Here is a 19,403-nt window from a genome sequence, read left to right on the forward strand (position 1 = left end):
AAGAACATTTTTTTTGTTTTATGGTTCTTTTCAACAAATGAGATATTGTGTAGTAAAGGCACAAGATCAGTATCATAGAGTAATGAGTTCAAGTCATGAAAAGTTGACAGAGTCAATATATTTTTACACAATCGTTAAATATTTAATATATGTGGTAGCCAATAGCCATTGCCTCTGAGGTGTTGCTTTTTTTTACTGACTACAACAACAAAGAAAGCTGCCTATATGGGTCTCACAAATCATTGCTTCCAGTGTCAACTTGCATAGCTCATGCATAGTGTTTACATGGGTGGTTCCATAGGACCTTGGTTCAACAGTCACTTCAACACAGCTTGGAAGCAACTTTTTTGTCAAATTTGTATCAAATTTGAAACAATTTTTGCTGCTTCAAGCTGTCGATAGCATCTCATTTTTGTCTGTTATGTTGTGACAATATGCACCAACTAAAATCATTATTGTTTCACTATAGTAACTGTAACTTCTGCCGTGTACTTATAGGATATAATTGGCGCTATAACATAAGCAATTCAGCAATCAGCATACATATTGTATAACTGAGTTTGTTCTTTATAATGTAGTAGTTTTAATTTAGTAATGTCCTCGTTACCAAGGGTGGCGGATTCACCTCCACGTGTCACAATTACCTTCACAATTACAACTTTAATACTCATACTTATTTATTTAACAATTTATTCATTTTATTTGTAGGAAACAATTATTAATGTAAGCCTGCATAGTGTAAACCATATTATATCAATGTGTTCATGGCTATCTAAATGAATGTAATATGTAATTTATTTTCTATGGTACAAATGTTACATGTTTAATTTAAGTTATGTATTCATGGGGAGCCAGTAACATCACAAGGTTTTTCTATAAAAAGACAACCAACTCTACTCCTACAAAGTTGTCTTGTTTTCTGAAGACTGAAATTCAGACAATCTGTATTGGAAAATCACTTGCTATTATTTTGCTCAAAGATGGATCTGTCCACAGTTTTGGTGATGACAATGACATCCTTGGCCACCCAAGCAATAGCAGTAAAGTAACCGCATTGGAAACAATTCAAGTATCTGACATCAGCGCAGGTGGAGGGCATTTGTTTGCAATTGATGAAAATGGAAGAGTTTATGGCTGGGGTTTAAACAGTCATCAACAACTGGGGTGGAAGGAAAGTAACAGCTACACCATTCCTAAGTTGTTAAAACCGATCCAGTCAAACAAGATATGCATGGTTGCATGTGGAGAAGCACACAGTTTATTTCTTGACGTTAATGGGTCTGTGTGGTCAGCTGGCCACAATGGATTTGGCCAACTGGGTTTAGGAAATAATGGCCCGCCATCGTCAGAGGCAAGACAAATTACAACTCTTCAAGGGATTCCATTCATGCAAGTTGCTGCAGGATATTCACATAGTTTTGCCGTCACTGTATCGGGAACAGTGTTTTGCTGGGGGAAAAATGATTATGGTCAATTGGGTTTGGGAGATACCACTCATAAAAGCAGCCCAACGTTGCTCAAGTCACTTCGAATGCAAGGTGTAAGATATGTAGCTGCAGGAATGCGACACACTGCTGTACTAACTTCCAATGGAGGAGTTTTCACTTTTGGTTCGAATAAAGATGGGCAACTTGGTCATGGTTATTCTCCTAATAGCTCTCCAATCTATGCGGTTCCAAAACAAGTGTTTGAACTAATGGGAAACACGATAACTCAGGTGGCATGTGGGAGCCTACACACTCTAGCATTTGCTTACGAAAGTGGTCAAATATATGTGTTTGGCGACAATCAACAAAACCAACTTGGTTATGCAGCAGGACACAAGGAACAGTTTTTGCCATATGGCTTGTCTGGTCCATGGTTCAGTCGAAAATCAGAGCCACAGATTTCTGGAACCTCGTTTAGTGCAATGGACCAAAGTGGAATAGAATCCAGTTTGTTTGTTAGAGAAATTCATGCAGGAGGGTATGAATCACTTGTTTTAACAGCAGGAGAAAAAAATGCTGCTTCTGACTTTCGAAATATGCCAAACCAAAAACGTCTTCCTGCTTTGGATGATGACTTGATCGCTAAGCTTCAAAGTCTTGCATCAAATGCAAGAATGAATGCAGATCTCAAAAAGCATTTACAAACGGTCATATGTTCTTCTGCTTGTCTAAATGCATCGTTTCTTGAGAAAGATCATTCCAAGACAAGTCATCACTATCATGGTGTAAGCTTAATGACAGCTAGGCTAGCCTTTTCAAAAATTTCTAGCTGTGATTGCAAAGATGTGAATGATTTAATGGAATACTATCTGCAGTCCACTTTAATTCCAAGCTTGCCAGATAACCCTCCAGACATTGAGGCATTGCGACTTTATTTGTTTCTTCCAGAATGCAAATTATTTTCCAATCCTAATAATTATATGCTTTTGACTATTCCATTTGCAAGAAAATTCATTGCACTCACCGGTGGTGCATCGAAGGTTCTTGATAATTGGTTTGCAACTCTTGAGCCTAATTACTTTTATCACCAAGTCAATATGTACAAAAACTGCCTCAAGTACTTGTTGGAAAGACTCAGTGTTGGCAACACTATCGAGTTACAAAATTGTATTTTCGCTAACTTGCAGATTCTTAACAAGTTGAATCATGTCAACAGTATGGGTGAAAGGTTTTTGATACCTTTCCAAAAGTTTTATCTTCCTGAAATTTCAAGCTTGGTCAACCTCGATGAAGATTATTTGTCTTGGGCTCGAGGAAATGCAAGAAATATCGCAATATGCAACTATCCGTTTTTGTTAAATGCTATTGCAAAGTCCTCTCTACTGCAGATTGATGCTACATGGCAGATGCGAGCAGCTTTTAGCCAAGCTCAAGATCGAAACATAGCCACTTTGTTTGGAGTGGGGAATACTATTATGGAAACTCCTGTTTTAGAACTTTCTGTGAGGCGGCATGAACTTGTGCGTGATGCATTGTCGAAACTTGCTGAGGTTGACATGCGTAGCTTGAAAAAGCCATTGGTAATTCAGTTTGAAGGTGAAGAAGGCCAGGATGCTGGTGGTGTCCGCAAGGAGTTTTTTATGCTCATACTGAAAGAGGTTGTGGATCCCAAGTATGGCATGTTTCGTTATTTTGAAGATTCAAGATTGATATGGTTTTCTGACTATGAGTTGGAAACTGATATGATGTATTTTCTTGTTGGTCTTCTTTGTGGTTTAGCCATTTACAATAATACGATCATTGATATCTGCTTTCCTCTTGCTCTTTACAAGAAGTTGCTAGGCGAAGCAGTTCATCTTTCTGACTTGCAAGAGCTTAATCCAGTTGTTTGCAGAGGCCTTGAACAGTTATTGCAGTTTTCAGAGACTGAATCAGGTAGCATTGAAGATGTTTTTTCATTAAACTTCACAGTGAATGCTGAAAACTTTGGAGAAACGAGAACAATTGAACTCAAGCCTAATGGCCAAAATATTGCAGTGAGTAGAGATAATTGCAAAGAATATGTTGACTTGTACCTGGATTATTTGTTCAACAAATCAGTTGCTCATCAATTTGAAGCATTCAGCAAAGGTTTCCATAAGGTTTGTGGTGGACGTATTCTTGAACTTTTTCGATCCACTGAACTGATGGAAATGGTAGTTGGTAACCAAAACTATAACTGGGAAGAATTTGAAAAGCAAGCCACCTACAAAGGTGAATACTATAGAAACCATTTGACCATCGATCTGTTTTGGAACGTCTTCCATGAGTTTTCGTTAGATGAAAAGAAAGAGTTTTTATTGTTTTTGACTGGCTGCAATAAAGTTCCAATAAATGGTGTGAAAATAACAATCCAACCCATGAGATCTCCACTAAACTATCTTCCGGTTGCTCACACATGCTTCAACTTACTGGACTTACCACTTTATCAGAGCAAGGAGACACTTAAAAATAAACTTTTGCAAGCGATGCTTAACAACCAAGGTTTTCATTTGGTTTAAGCTCCAACATTATTACAATTAGGCAACTTCTTTACTGCTTAGTGTTTCAACATGTGTTTTTCATGTTTTCACATTGCATTCATTTTCATGCAGATAACTATTCGATTGTTTGCAAACTTCACCTGATTGTTATGCGCTCAATTTGGCATTTTTGCATAATGCTGAAAAATGCCAGTAATGCAAATCAAGTTATTGATGTGAAAAAGTGAAAGTCTGATATCTTTTGTGAATGTTTAGTTACTCAAATTTGACTCATATTATTGATAGTCGTTAAGTTACTTTATGATGGAATTAAAATGTGTAGGAGTTTCATGTAGTTGTGCACAGCTTATGTTAGGAATGATCACATTTTGTGATAGGCCCACTGGTATATCACACACTAACTACAAAGCCATTCTTTTTTAAACAATCATTAACAAAATTATTTTCTCATACAGTATAGACCTGTTTTCTAAACAAACATAGTCCATTAGTCCTGGGATTTTAATTTCAATGTTACTGGCAGTAAAATTCAAGTTGAAAAACTCGACAAAATTTTCTACTGTATTATACTGTTTTTGATTTTGAATTAACTGGTAAACTTTGTGCTTTTTACTTTGTTTATTCTGATATTGCTAAACATGTCCTTGTTTTACTTTTGATAGTATGTCAGAGGAATACTTTGTTGTACCCTTTGATTCAAACTAAATCTTCCACTATTTAAATAGCTTTGCTTTTCCTATGTTGTATGTTGTCACTGCTGAAAGTTTCAGTTGTGTGCCATAGGATAGCTTACATATCCAAACTTTTGTCAGTATTTGTGGTGAAACAAAAACATTTTCATTCTAACTTGGCCTCCATCTTTGTTCTCTAAAAAATCTGTTCTTACAATGAACTGTGATAAAAATTGTTGAATTCATATGAAAATGCATTGTTAAAACTCGCCAACGTACCCAATGCTGGAACCTTGTCCTGTACAGTTCTTAACGTCGAAATACGAAATGTCTTACATTTTTCAAACTAAACTATTTATGTGACGTTTTTTTGACACTTTTCAATAATTGTGTCTTTAAATTCCGTTTGGTGTATTGCCTGTACGGGTCTGCTACTATTCGGTGAGTTCCTAACCTCTAACCCCCACCCCCTAACCCTAAAACGGCAATGATAATTAGGCTACGGTACCCGAAAATTTAAAAAAAGAATTGAAAAAATCACTGAATAGGGATCGGACTCACCGAAACGGGCCATTCCGTTCCTGTACAGTATTATACAGTATATACTTCATAAGTTCATTGTAATCTAAACTTGAAGCAACGATATTGACAATTCTGACTACAGTAAATCACAGAGTTTCCAATTTAAAGTTTTCTAGACAGTGTCAAGTTAAACTAAAATGACCGACGTAAGTTTTAAAAATAAAATACATTCTCAGTGTTGTTCTTAAAGGTTTTCTGTTTTTTACACTGCATAAACTTATCTCTTACAAATTTCTATGCTAAACGTTTGAAAATGTTATTCAATTAAAGCCCTATTTGTGAAATCAGAGTTTGATGAAGTTCTCTTCTCTGTGTTTGAATTGCCAATCCATAAAGTTCTTCGTAAAGTTAACAATTTTGCTTTTTCAAGAACTGTAGCTTTCCCTTAAGTGGACCTAGTTGTATTTTTCTAACCACTATGTTTGTTGCGCATTGCAGAAGATTTTTATTTCAGTCTTTAAAAATTGCAACCGAAAATTTATCAATGTTTACCATAGCTTCAGTTTTACGTGTCATTTTTTGCGAAATTTGTTGTGGTTTCCCAAGTTTCTGAATACTATTAGCCATTTGATTTCAATTCTGTACTTGTATGCTTGTTTGTTCACATTCCTCTTGAAAAAACTTTTTGCGTACAAACAATAGTTTAGTGATCCACAATTTCACCCAGTGACACTTAACGGAGTTGTGTGTTTTAAAGATTGTGAATTGCTTTTTGTTTTCGATGCATTTCAATTATTTAAGATCAAAAATTTATTTTTCTTTTTGTATAATTGCTAAGAAATTTTAAGAGATTTTATTGTTGGTGAAATTCTAGTTTTTAATGGAAACAATAAGTGCAGATAATGCTTCACTGGACAGTTTCATTTCTCCATACAACTCTCCGAAGAACTGCGTGTCTCTTTCCAACCCCGACTTAGACAAAATTAATGGTTCGAGTTGCTTTTCTAACACACCACCCAGTGTTGAGTGTGCTATCACCAGCATTACAAGGGGAAATGATGATATTCCATTAAATCCTGATTTGTCAAAAATAACGACTATCCAAGACACTAACTTGGAATCTTTTTGCCACACGAACGACGTAGTGCTTGATCTCACGAACGCAGTTGATATGGGCAAGGGAGATGCCCCCTGTGTCAATAGTACAACAGTTAATACTAATAGCAATGGTAAGTGCATACACGCCTGAGTAATGCAGCTTTATAACTTTCCATTACACTGTATGGCGAGGTCTGATGCAACTTTCCTTGAAGAACATTATCGTATATTTTTCAGTTTTTTTTTTAGTTAATTTTGTTTATAAAATGCAAGAAGCGTGGTACCAGCAAAATTTTCTACATTGTAAAACAATGTTTTCTGTAAACTTAGTTATGTATCTAAAAGGTAAAGTACCTGCACTGCATGATTTTGTATTTGCACGTATAACTTTCATAACTTGACATGTTTTAGAATCACAACAGATCAAGAAGGAAATCACTGCCAGTGAAGATACTTCCTCAATCATTCAAAATGAAAAGGTGAGCGTGCATTACTGTGTTATGTTATTACAAAGACTACTATTTGTCGAGTGCTCGTGCAGATTACATAAGTAAATGTGAATGAAATATCTGACAAACACATACGATTATTTTATAAGATCGAGAAAAACTGTACATATATATGTTGATTTATTTTAAAAATAAATGATGCTATTATTATACAGAGATATGATACTTTATGATAGAAATGATGCTATCAGCGTGTGTATTCTTCAAAAGTATATACATTTAACGTACAGTATCATATTAGGTCAAATATATTATAGCTTACTCGGTAAATAGTTATTTTCAATCCAAATTGTACCCTTTGTTGCCAGGATAGTCAATACAAACCAACACACTCTGACAGATTGTTTGCATTCACCTGTAATTACTTGCTTTCAGTTGCCAAGTGATTTACCTGAAGTGCCTGCTGCTGCTACGCCAACTGTTTCAACTGCTTTCGTCAAAGATACTCAGTGCACATCTACAGCTGTTCCTCCTGCCATTGGTGAAATACATGCATCTTCACAAACCATTGTTAGCAATCATATTGTTCATACTACACTGCCACAAGACGACAACCACCTTTCTCATGACAAAAATGCTCAAAGCCCTCGTAATGTGTCCTTGACTTCCTTGAAACTTAGTGAAGAGGAAGAGAAGGCATTGCAAGAGATGATGGCATCTTCATCTGAAGGAGATTTTAATGTAAGTGAAGTTAAACTTAAAAAGTTGTATGTGCTGTGACTGCTGTCCTGTATGCAAGCATTGTAACCTTTGAAAGGTGTAAACAATTTCTGGAAGCTTGGCAAAGTCTCACTAACTGATAAATTCCAAGCAAATGCAAATCTCGTTACCATACAAGCCATGTCTAATTGTTGTCATTAATTTACGCAAAAGTAAATACAGTAGTTCTTTGTTGATGCAAACTACTTTCAACATGTCAATCATAATGACGTCAAACACCTTGCTGTTGATGATTTTGTGTTGCTCTCCAAACTTCCAGGGTCTGCTACTATTCGGTGAGTCCGATTCGGTGAGTTCCTATCCTCTAACCCAGTGGTTCCCAACCGGGGTGCCAATTTCCATGCTCAAGGGTGCCGCGAGATAATTGAGATATTGCAATACTGCGGCCCATAATCTGCGGTATGCCTTTGTTTTCTCGCCCAGGAAAAACAGCGTGAAAGATAGTTTGACTCGTTGCTGTTCTTTCCATAAAAAACGTTTGAAACTCATCATTATTGCCAGGATTCATGATTTTATTTTGCAAAGAAATCAAGAAATCCATTTTTATTGGACTCTCATATTGTTTTGAATCTTAAAGAAGAAGAAGAAGAATTAATTGACATTCGTAACAATGGAAATTTTAAGCTTATGCATAAGCAGATGCCTCTCGACGAGTTCTGGATAAAAATTCAAAATGAATATCCTTGCGTTGGAAAGAAAGCTATTATAAGCTTTTGCTTGCTGCAGTTTTCCACGTCATACCTATGTGAAAGTGGATTTTCCGTATTAATGAACATAAAAACTAAAAAACGAGAACGACTGCTTATAGTCGAGAAAGAAATGCGGGTGGCTTTATCGAATGTGCCCCCAGATGTTAAGGGACTTTGTGCAAGAAGTCAAGCCCAAATTTCACACTGACTTTTAAATAAATACATTTATTTATGCACACTATAGGCTACTGTACAACTCATTCTGTGTCATTTCATACAGTTATTTGAAATACAAAAACCTCATAAAATTGACCCAGTTTTGCCAGGGTGCCGCAAACTATTTATCTCTTTGATAGGGTGCCGCAAGGTCAAAAAGGTTGGGAACCACTGCTCTAACCCCTAACCCTAAAACGGCAATGATAATTAGGCTACGGTACCCGATAATTTTTAAAAAAAATTGAAAAAATCCCCCGTTAAGGGATCGGACTCACCGAAACGGGCCATTCCGAAACTTCCATGTGCTAGAACTTGCAACATGAATGTGGCGACCAAAAGCAATAAGATTATTACAATTGATAGTAAAAAACACTTGAATATGTGTAAGTTATTTTGAAAGTCACAACGACACATTGGAACTACTGTTGAGCCATGTGCTCAATGCACCTTTTGGTAATCTACCGTTTTTGTGGAAGTTAGATAAAACCATCGAAATCAAAACCAAATATTTTCAACAACGTGTAACGATACGTTCGGGTGAACAACCTCGTTCAACTTTTTTACCAAATTTTTTGTTGAGTATTAATAAGCCTACGTGCGCGATATATGGTTCTTTGGAATGAACTTAAAGCTGTGCTACTGTTAAGCGTCGACGATGTCTGCATAAACATCAATAACAATTGAATGTTTAAAAAACGCTGCTCCCATAGCCATACATCTTCCGTAGAAGGAGGAAGACTTGGTCATTGTAGGCTAAGCAAGCAAAGACATTGTTTTGCGAATCCATTTTTCGCTTAAAGAAGCTGAGCACAAAAAGTTAAACCCTTCGTTTTGTAACGTGCTATCTAAAATATATATATATTTTTTTATTCACTTGACTTGTATGTCAATCTCCACTTGAAGCCAATCAATACTTCAAGAGCTTACAAGTAGAGTGCTGGTTTGGCAAAGTAAAACACATCTGGCTCTGACCTCTACTTATTTTGGAGCTTCGATAACGGTTTTACGAATTCTATGACCCGAAATGCTGTGGAATTTGATTTTGGTCCTTCGAATATATTTAAAGCATAAAATTATGGATATACATTGAATATACCCTATAGTTTTGATAAAAATGACTCATCCAACGACTCTTTGGGCAATGCCAACAAGAAGTCATATTTTGTTTTTCCATCAGAACCACTTTTAAAGCAAAACCAGCTCAAGTGAAAATTGCATAATGTCACAAGAGATAGAATTGACACCAACTGAAAGCTTTTATGTCGTCACTGAGCTTGCGTAGCGTCCGTACTCCGTATGCTACCACCAGCACGTCACAAATCAAGAACTTTATATAAGCCCTCAAAAAATGTTTTTTCATTACGAAAATTCACTTGTCTTGTGAATGTTTTTAGACGTTTACCACGTTTTGAGAATCTTAAAGTGCCATGATGACACAAACCCACCATAAGATAAAGTTTAAGGTTGATAAAGTTACTGTCAACAGTCCATTTATGGACCTTTTCTTTCTGCAACCACCCCATGTAGATTGTAGATGTTATATTTGGTTTCTTAAGATGAAAAGCCCGGTAAGGATTGGTGGCATATAGTCCCTTAATGGTCAAAATGTTGTTTTATAATTAAAGGATAGGCTGCAAGCGAATGGTTGGAAAGCAAATATCTTGGTGCTCTTCTTCATTGTGTGTCACACGGCCGTAGCCTAAACCATCACGCAAGCTCTTGCTCTATCGTTGATCTTGGTGCTGTAGGTTGGCACTGGTGCGCAGTGATAAATAGCAGCTTCTTTTTGCACTTGCCAATGATTAACTCTCACCATTTCCGTTTATTTCGATTTCATGGTGAAATATCGTCATTTCGATGCTGCTTCTTTTGACAATGTCACAGCATGTAGCGTTTGTTACACAGCAAATTTCCATTGTTTGAACTTAGACTCAGCAAGCGGATTTGCTCACTTTATGTTTGTTTAGAATAGGTGTGTAATGACATTAAATATACATTGGTCGTGTTGGTTTAGCATCACAAGAGAACCAGGGTTGTCGGTATTTTACCCGACCCAAAAAAACCCGGGTGGGTTTTTTTAAAAAAACCCACTTAAAAAAAACCCAAAAAAAAACATTAAAAAACCCAGAGCATCATATTTGTCCAGTTTTTATTAGAAAATTAAAAAAATGAACAAAAACACTACAAGGCACTTAAAACAAACTTTAAATTAGGACTTAAGGATGTGATTGTGAAGTAAATTTCCAAGAATAAACTGAAAGCGCAGTGGATATTGTACAGTACACAAAAACCAAGTAATGCCACTTTGTGTATAGCTACACTAAAACTCATTTATGCAAGAAGGCCTTATAGTTAAACTGGTGAAAGTACTACTCTACTGTAGTCTGTATGTGTATATATGATGTGAAATGCAATTTAGGAGGCTATTTACCAATTACAGATTCTGGATTCTAACGCATGGCTGTTTCAGAGCATTTGCCTAATGGCCATTGGCCACGCAATCGCTCAATTGCTCATCCATTACTATATATAATAGGCCTATATATATATAAATGATAAAAAATATTTAAACATGATGACATAAATGCTCCTTGCCTTCAAATCTAAAGCAAATGATGCAATAATGTGATTTCTACCACGGTAGCATCAACTTGGTATAGAAATCAGTGGATGATGCAACATCCAAAATTAATGGATGATGCAACATTCAAGCAACAACAGCCCTAGTGCATTATGTTATTGAGTTATGCAAGCAAGTATGTACTGTGAGTGAAAGGTACTTCATTCGTAAAAAGTAGTTTTGAGGTGAAATAAGCATGAATCTACCTTTTTTTGCATCTTTTTTAAAAAAACCCAATAAAACCCAAAAAAACCCGGGTTTTTTTAAAAAAACCCGGGCGGGTTGGGCTTTTTTAAAAAAACCCGGGTTTTTCTCAACCCTGAAGAGAACAACACTTTCTCCACAATAGCTTTCATATCCTTCGGGTTGTAATCAGTATTTCATGCGTTGGAAACTTTTTATTTTTTTCCCGGTCATAACCGAAGCCTAAAAGCCGTCGATGTATAGTCTACCAACACTTCGATTACAATTAAGCGCACCAGCAGGCGCGTGCGTAGGGTTTCATCACTTTCTCAGCAATATTAACGTCGGTTCTAGTTTTTGCGACGACATCTTCCGACCGTGTTCACGTCGCATTATCTTTCGCAAGGTGGCTCACTCTTTCCGTCTTTGAACATGTCTTCGCTGTACTGTTATAATTTCCCATCACAAGCATTGTCCGTTCTGTCCAAACCTGCCAATGAAAAGTAATTTTTTCTCTGGCTTTTTAGTAATCTACAATAATATTAAAATTTATTGGTGTCATGCTGATACCAAAAAATAACATATGGATCTGTTAGGTTTTGTGTGCTCTTTCCAAGAGTGACGTAGCTTGGTTGTGTTGTTTACTTGGTTTGTCTCAAACACTAAACAAAACGAAGAAACTGCATTTCACACAACTTCAACTACTTTTAGAATGTGGATTTTTCTGGGGGTTTTTTTCGCTGAGACTTTTCGGTCATTTCTCCGAAATGGCTTGAAAAAACTCAGTCATTTTTTCTGATGAAAATATTTTTTTTCAAGTAGCTGATACAAACCAAAATTTGCACTTCCTGACTAGCTACAACATTAAGTTTTGCTGAGAAACGTTGTTTTTTTCAGACATTTTGACCGAATTGACTATATTTTTTTCGGACATTTTGCTAAAAAATCGGTCAATGACCGATAAATGACCGAAAAAAAAAACAGGTGGAGTGTGATGCTGTTTTTGGATATTTTTAATTATGATTGACAGGAGATGTCCAACTCAGAGATGCTAACCGTCTCTCAGAAGATGGAGGCGGAATTCCGGGAGATGGTGATGAATGAAAAGCTGAAGAAGAAACAAGCAATCGAAGGTCCTTGTCGTGTCTTAGGTTGGTGTCAGCACCTGGCTGTGTTCTTTTTAGCTACAATTTCTTTCATTTCATCGTCTTCACTTTGATATTTTTTGTCGTATTCAGAGTTTTGCGCCGTATTAGAAGGTTTAGAAAACTGGAATAAATTCCTTGAAAGCCAATTTTTTCTCGTGTCTAACTTCAATAATGTCACTAAGTGTCTTGCCAGCGGCACAACGGCGTGCTCTCGCTAAGAATCGAACTGACGTCTTCCCAACGTCGGGACGAGCCTTTTCAGCCGAGTTCACTGGACCATGCAACATTGGGCACTGAATTCAAAACACTAAACCACCACTGCTCAGTACTTTACTGTTTTTATTTTTTATTGTCATTGAACGTACCCAAATTTGTTAGGCTGGCCAGAAGAATAAAAAGCTTCATTTTGTTTTATTTTTTATGTTTTGATCTGCTTTTATTCCATAACTCAAATACACCCTAAAAAAGCTAAGAAGTCTTTGTCAGAATTTATTTTTGTTTGTGAACCGGTGACATAGGTTTACTGAGCTCTCTTAGATCACCCGAATCTCGAAATAAAATAACGTTTTGGAATCAAAACGTTTTTATTTTTCGTGATTAAATACGAAGATACTGTAATGCTCTTCTCCATAACCAAATGGCAATGTGAATATAATTTTAATGTAAGAAAACATTACATCAGAGTAAAACTATCAAATTTTTCAAGCTGGGATATTTAGCATCTGGCGGTATGTCCATTTGTTGTTGGCAGCACGCGAATGAAACGAATACTTGCTTTCAGTTGTAAGCATGCTGTAAACCTAATATCCCTCTGTTTGTGGTCGACTTGTGTTACTGTTTGTGTGGCCTCTCGTGCTTTTGTGTATGTTCTTTTATATTTAGTTTCACTAACTAGCAGCTTGGGAAAAAATGTTTTTAAGATTACTTTGCACAAAAATAATATCAACATTTCAATAAATCGAAGGTTTTCATGATGAAGATACTATCAGTTTTCAATGTAGCTTCTGTAGCGTCGTTTGATTTTAGTGGCTTTATGTTTATACAGCATTACGACACGTTGTTCTTACGCAAAGTGAAAACATGTGCGATTCCAGCGAAGTGAGATATGATCGAATAGCCAGCAACATGATTCAGACTTGAGAAAGTCCACTTCTACATGTTGTTGATAGCACTTGATCGAAGGCAACTTGATTGTTAATTGTTTCAAGCTCAACTCATGTTCGGCCACGAATGCATGAAAAAGTGAAACAACAGATTTCAAAGTCTCTACTTTTAAAGAGGTTTTTTACTTTTTTTTTAATTGAATACGCGTTTGATTTGGTACAGGTGTTGCAAGGAAAGTATTTATATATGAGCTTTAAAAATGATCAATCACACCAACCACGGTTTATACGAGCGTTAGAAGGGACATAAGTATTTGGCTCCATTTGCCACTAGAATGTTTTCAATGAAATAGCAAGAAAGCTTATGCAGTAGCTTCGTATGAGAAATCCATCGCATTGGAACTGCGAGTCAGATAAACTCGATCAGTTAGTTAGCCTCATGCGTCAAGGAAATTGTATTGCTGTCTTGTAGCCTTCTGGCTGACATGAGATGTATATCGTATCTTCGATGAGGAAGTGTGTTTGGTGAAAAGGAAATGCAACAAATTGTCATGTGGACATTGCTATATCGCAGCCGTACACACCTTAACCGTGTTCTGGTCAAGGTCAATCGTTGGAAAAAATTATGTTATTCTTTCGTTGTCAAACGTTGGCTGATAGCAAGCGTGAAACACTTCGACTAGCAGGTTACTGATTTAGATTCCATTACAGAGTAACATGCAGTATTGTGGGATTAGCGCTCCTTTTAATGGACAAGGTGATATCGTGCACTGTGGTAATGATTGGGATATTGATTTTTGGCAGATTAAGGTCTTTCGCAGAATTTTTTTTTCCCACTTAGTTGTACATTTATTGTTATACACGGCAGGGCCTTATGTTTGAAAAGAACTACTAGATAGAAATTTTATTAAATAATTTTCAGTGGCAGATTCAATCAGGTTTGTTCAGCTGTTATTTCTTATATACCCTAGTCTTTCTACGAAAGAAAAAGTCGTCACAAAAACGATCTCTGTTTTACTTGACTTGAACATTTAAGAGACTATTGACTTGTAAATATTTTGAAACATATTGGAAGAACACCCACGCAACTAATAACCCTTGAAAAATTTCTTTGAAGGCTTGCCCAGCGGCTGCCCACCATAATACATTTTTTCTAGAACGTTCGAAGAAAGAGTGTCTACTAATCGGATGTTTCATAAACCAGGGTTATTGTTCATTGTGTGACCGCTTCACTTGTCCATTCTTTCTACAAGAATCTAGTTTTTACAAGCAAAATAAAGCGCTATTATCACAGGTGATAAACTTGTTTTTGGCCACTTAGAGACAGATTTCTACACGAAGTTATTTCAGAGCCGTACGTTGGTTTTTATCTCGATACGTTCTTATTGTTCTCCTGGCAAGCTTTGTTATCTTAGGACCTTTACTGATCTTACTCGTTGCTCGGTTAACACATCAATATTTTATATTGTAAAGTTACTTGACTACAGAACACTGTTTAGCGATTGCAAATCATTCTAAAAGCATTGTGAGTGCTAGTAAAATCTTGCGTTCAGTTAGTACATTCTGCCACCTTTAGCACAGTTAGTTTACACACCAAAAACGAGTTATTTTTCTGACCCTCGGCCGCCAGTTGTACCAAAATTTTGATGAAACTGTGATAAATGTGTAATCTTGGGTTGATCCTTTGTCTTCGCCAGAGAAGCAGTGCAGGTGAAAAGCGTTACAGTGTGGGCTGTTTCAGTGTCCAGTGGTTTTGTCTTGCCAGCAACTAATCTTTTGGTTATTTTGGGTCGTCGCTTCGTTTTTGTATATAGAACTTCCTAGCCAATCAGCAAACAGGTACACGCCAGTCAAGTTTTGTTTTCCGGAGTCACTAGTCAAAACGGAAATTAAATTACCAGTATGGCTGAAAAGTTCCGACATAATCGCAAGCGTGCAGCATTTGTGAAAACTGGGAAATTCAGCATAGTGCTGACTTGCTTCCATGAAATTTAGTTTTTCTTTAAGTGCATGGAAGGTTGTGAAGAATCCATGATGCACTTGCTTTACGAGGAAATGATATACTTTTCTTGTTTCTAAATATTAGCAGCAGATGGTGGCATTATCGATGTGGTGGCCCGTCAAAAGGACAGCTTGTTTGTTGTTCGACATTGCATGGCCGTGTATGAGATCGTTGTGTGTTGTTTTCATGTAATAACATCTGTTCATTTGGAGGATGCGTAAGGTTAACTAGTGTGAACACTCAGGACTGTAAAATAATATTTTTCTCCCTTGGAAAGCTTTTCAATCGCCATTATTACCTGACACATGCATAGTCCTTCAACGTACTGTTCTTGAGCTGTGAAATCTGTCATACTTACGATGTTGAATTCTCAAGTGGAAAATGTCAAATTAACCAGCTGTAGAAATCTGTTCACTGCTTGAGACTTTGCTTATTGTTGCTTGAAAAAAATAATATTTAACGAGTTCAATAAGTGTAAGCTTGATCGGGTGACAGTGCAGCTGTACAATGTACATTTCTTTGATGTATTTTAAGACGTTTAGAAAACTAACTAAAGGTCTCTCTCGACTTTATGGTGCTATTTCTAATTTTATTTATTGTAAGATACCGTACGATTGCTCTCTAACCATTTTCTTATGCTATTAGATATAAGTTTCCAGAGACTAAATATTTGACGATTACAGAATCTCCTAAACCAGAAACACCTTCAACTGCAAAGAAAGCGGTAAGTACCTAGGGATCTCAAGACATTCTGGCGCAGGCGACAATTTACTGCAACTGACCTGTCTCAGAATACATCCACCACTGATTATTTGTCGCGAATTCTATTTCATCCATTGAGCATATTTTGCTTGTGCAGATATTTTTGTCTACCCGTGTTGAATTCTGATCATACTTTTTTTCACTAAACACTTGTTAAAAAAGAGTATTTCCATTTGATAAAAATTAGTGACAACATCTTACTTTCAGTTGTAAGTTAGCTTTTTTGTTTGTTGGTAGCTTGTATTTTCTTGTTTCAAATATATTAGATAGGCTATCTTTCGCGTTACAACGAGTGCCTAGTCAGAAAACTTATGGTGGGGACTGGGGATTCACTATTCAACGCTGGTAAACAAAAAATATCTGCAAGGTATGTTCAATGGATGAAATAGAATTTGCTCTAAATAGTCCCGTAATGACATGTGCCCTAGATCGGCGCGCCAGAATATCGTGCACCTGCAGTAGTACTGTACTTGGTGGTATTAGTTTGGGCTTGGTGTTATTATAGAGCTACACACTACACAGCGAAGGCAATGTGATCGTAATACAGTATCAGTAGTTTTCGAAGCGTTTTATGTACGCACACACGAACCAGAATATGTCTACATATGGAGTCCGTGTGGCGGTTAGAGAAGTAACGTTTAGTTAATGATCTCGATGGCCCGATGTGACTGAGTGTCGAGTGACTGACTTGCTGTGCACTCTTCGATGGCTAATTACAAAGAACAAGGTTTAAAATGCATTCTTTGCAATTTTTAGGTGGCCAAAAAGCATCAAACAGTAGTGACCACAGTTAGAGCTACACCGCCTTCGAAATCGAGGCTACCTGCTTCAAACACAGCCAAACCTTCCAGCACCTCTTTTGTCGGGAATTCAAAACGTCACCTTGGAAAGCCTGTTCAATCGACACCAACCAGAGGCGAGGTGCACGGTGTAAGTAAACTATTTGATAAATTAAGATCATGTCTGTCCATCGTAGTTCACTTAATTATAAGGGCATCTGTGATCAAGTTTTGTTTTTATAACTGCATCCTACGGTAATTAGCTTGGCAACTTGCTTGGTAAGGTTGTGGAGTAGGGTGGAGTGAAAACACTTTTTATAAAATTTTTATTAGCTTGGGGTTGGAAAACTTGCCAATTACTACTAAAAACAGTTGTGCAAAATTAGAAAGTGATCTGACGACATCTTGATCTGCCACCATCCGCTTGAAAATTTACTGTTTCCTTCTACATTCGGGTGGATCAATTTAGGGGCGTGTAAAACTTTTTTCTTCATTTTGCTTAGCTTGGGCAGCCAAAAATTGCCATTGGGTATATAGAACACTGTGCTAAAAATATATTTCGATTGAAAAAATTTTTGATCTGCAACCAGGCCATTACTTATCGACTAAAAACGCAAAAATACATGCAAATGTATTTGAATTTGAGGTTAGCATAGAAATTTATTGCAATGCAATGGAAATGATAATATGTATCAAACTTCCTCGCTTTAGATGAAATAGCCACGTTTCGACTCGAACTTGGGCATTTCTTGTTGTGATTCAATGCGTGAGCGTATAAATCCATCTCGTGAATTAACCCCGCACATCGCCGCTAAAGCTTCCATCACCAACTTGACGCACCTTTCCACCACCTGTATGTGACACGGAAATCGAGGAAATAAAAGTTCTGGAGTGTCCTTAGCTGCAATCATGTCTCGTAGTTCTTTGTCCCCCATGTTTATTGTTACAGGAGGCTCGTTGAGATTGAGAGCCTGCCAGTCAACCATATCGTAGTATCTGTTGGCGTCAAACTTTAAGGGCGTAATGCAGAATCGTCGCATTGTTCTCTATTTGCGATGGCTTGATCGAGCTTTCTGAATTCGCTTAAGTCCAAGCTCACGGATTATCACTACCAATGGAAAATTTAAAGTGGCAAATAAGAAGCACACCCTTGCAGTGAAGCAGGAATGCAGGTGGCTCTGGAACGCCCCAAGCGCAGATGGCCATTTGTTAGCCCCCTTCAGCAACAAGAGAACTTTCATCTGTCATTAAACAAGTTAAAAGTTGGAAAGCACAAGGGTCCGATAATATCCCTCCAGAATTCTTAAGGCACTGTGGTCCCAAATGTTTGGCATAGTTGAAAAGCTTCTATTCTGCTTGCCTGACCCTCCAGGCCATACCTAAAATCTGGTGAAATGCAACTGTAGTAGCACTACCAAACAAGCCAGCTGATGATCCCAAGAGCTATCGTCCAATATCACTACTCTGCGTCCCATATAAGATCCTGGTACGGCTCCTGCTAACTAGACTCGAGCCAGTTGTTGATCCCCAGCTACCAAAAGAACAAGCTGGATTTCGGCACGGACGCTGTACGACTCATCAAGCAGTCCTGACCGAGGATATTGAGGAAAGTTTTGAGAAGGGCAAAAAAAGCTGGAGTTATCTTGGTAGATCTCACTGCTGCCTATGATACTGTGTGGCATCAAAGGCTAACCCTAAAGCTCCTCCGCATGATCCCAGACAAAACGGTAGTGCGATTTCTTGCCAACATTCTGGCAAATCGGACCTTTTTGCTGAAGACGAGTGATGGGCAGTGCAGCCGGCCCAGCCGCTTAAGACATGGTGTTCCGCAAGGATCACACTTATCACCCCTACTATTAACGTCTGCATTAGTGACATGCCAGAGACTACGTCACGCCAGTACGGTTATGCTGATGATCTGGCACTACTCCATTCTGACAAGTACTGGCATGTGGTAGAGGAAGCACTTACAGATGACATGGCCCAAATCGTAGACTACCTGAAGCTTTGGATGCTGAAACTGAGCCTGGCAAAGATCACTGTAACACCTTTTCCTCTTTGCAACATGGAATCTACGCTCCAATTGTCAGTCTCAACGGAAACCCACTCTCACACAGCCCATGCTCCACCGACCTAGGTGTGAATCTCGACCGACAATTAATCTACAAACATCATGCTGAAGCCCTCCATGCTAAGCTATCAGCACGCAACAACTTGCTGAGATGCTTAGCTGGAACATCCTGGGGTGCTAGTACAACCACACTCCGTACAAGTGCTCTTGCACTTGTTTACAGCACCTCGGAATATGCTTCCCCCACTTGGTGCCGCAGCGCACACACTAGCAAAATTGACACTGCCCTCAACACCACCATGAGAATAATCACTGGTTACCTACTTCCAGCTCTCACCGACTTTACCACCTCTTCAACCAG

General features: G+C 37.6%; 2 protein-coding genes across 5 annotated transcripts in view; both read left to right on the forward strand.

Annotated features, from left to right (window-relative positions):
- Window positions 1-757: 757 nt before the first annotated feature.
- LOC145777740 (putative E3 ubiquitin-protein ligase HERC4) lies at window positions 758-5,991 on the forward strand. Its single transcript, XM_082589182.1, has one exon. The coding sequence runs from the start codon at window positions 836-838 to the stop codon at window positions 3,965-3,967; it is 3,132 nt and encodes a 1,043-aa protein (XP_082445308.1). The 5' UTR covers window positions 758-835; the 3' UTR covers window positions 3,968-5,991.
- LOC145777741 (uncharacterized) overlaps window positions 5,987-19,403 on the forward strand; it is a 28,721-nt gene continuing 15,304 nt past the window's right edge. For all 4 annotated transcript variants that reach the window (XM_082589183.1, XM_082589184.1, XM_082589185.1 and 1 more), the window contains exons 1-6: window positions 5,987-6,371; window positions 6,652-6,719; window positions 7,125-7,430; window positions 12,208-12,328; window positions 16,114-16,154; window positions 16,949-17,122. In XM_082589183.1, the coding sequence (XP_082445309.1) occupies window positions 6,023-6,371; window positions 6,652-6,719; window positions 7,125-7,430; window positions 12,208-12,328; window positions 16,114-16,154; window positions 16,949-17,122 (1,059 nt within the window). In that variant the 5' untranslated portion in view covers window positions 5,987-6,022. The remainder of the gene's footprint in view (window positions 6,372-6,651; window positions 6,720-7,124; window positions 7,431-12,207; window positions 12,329-16,113; window positions 16,155-16,948; window positions 17,123-19,403) is intronic.

The sequence above is a fragment of the Aplidium turbinatum genome, chromosome 9 (genome assembly GCF_918807975.1).
Source record: "Aplidium turbinatum chromosome 9, kaAplTurb1.1, whole genome shotgun sequence".
Taxonomy (NCBI): Eukaryota; Metazoa; Chordata; class Ascidiacea; order Aplousobranchia; family Polyclinidae; genus Aplidium; species Aplidium turbinatum.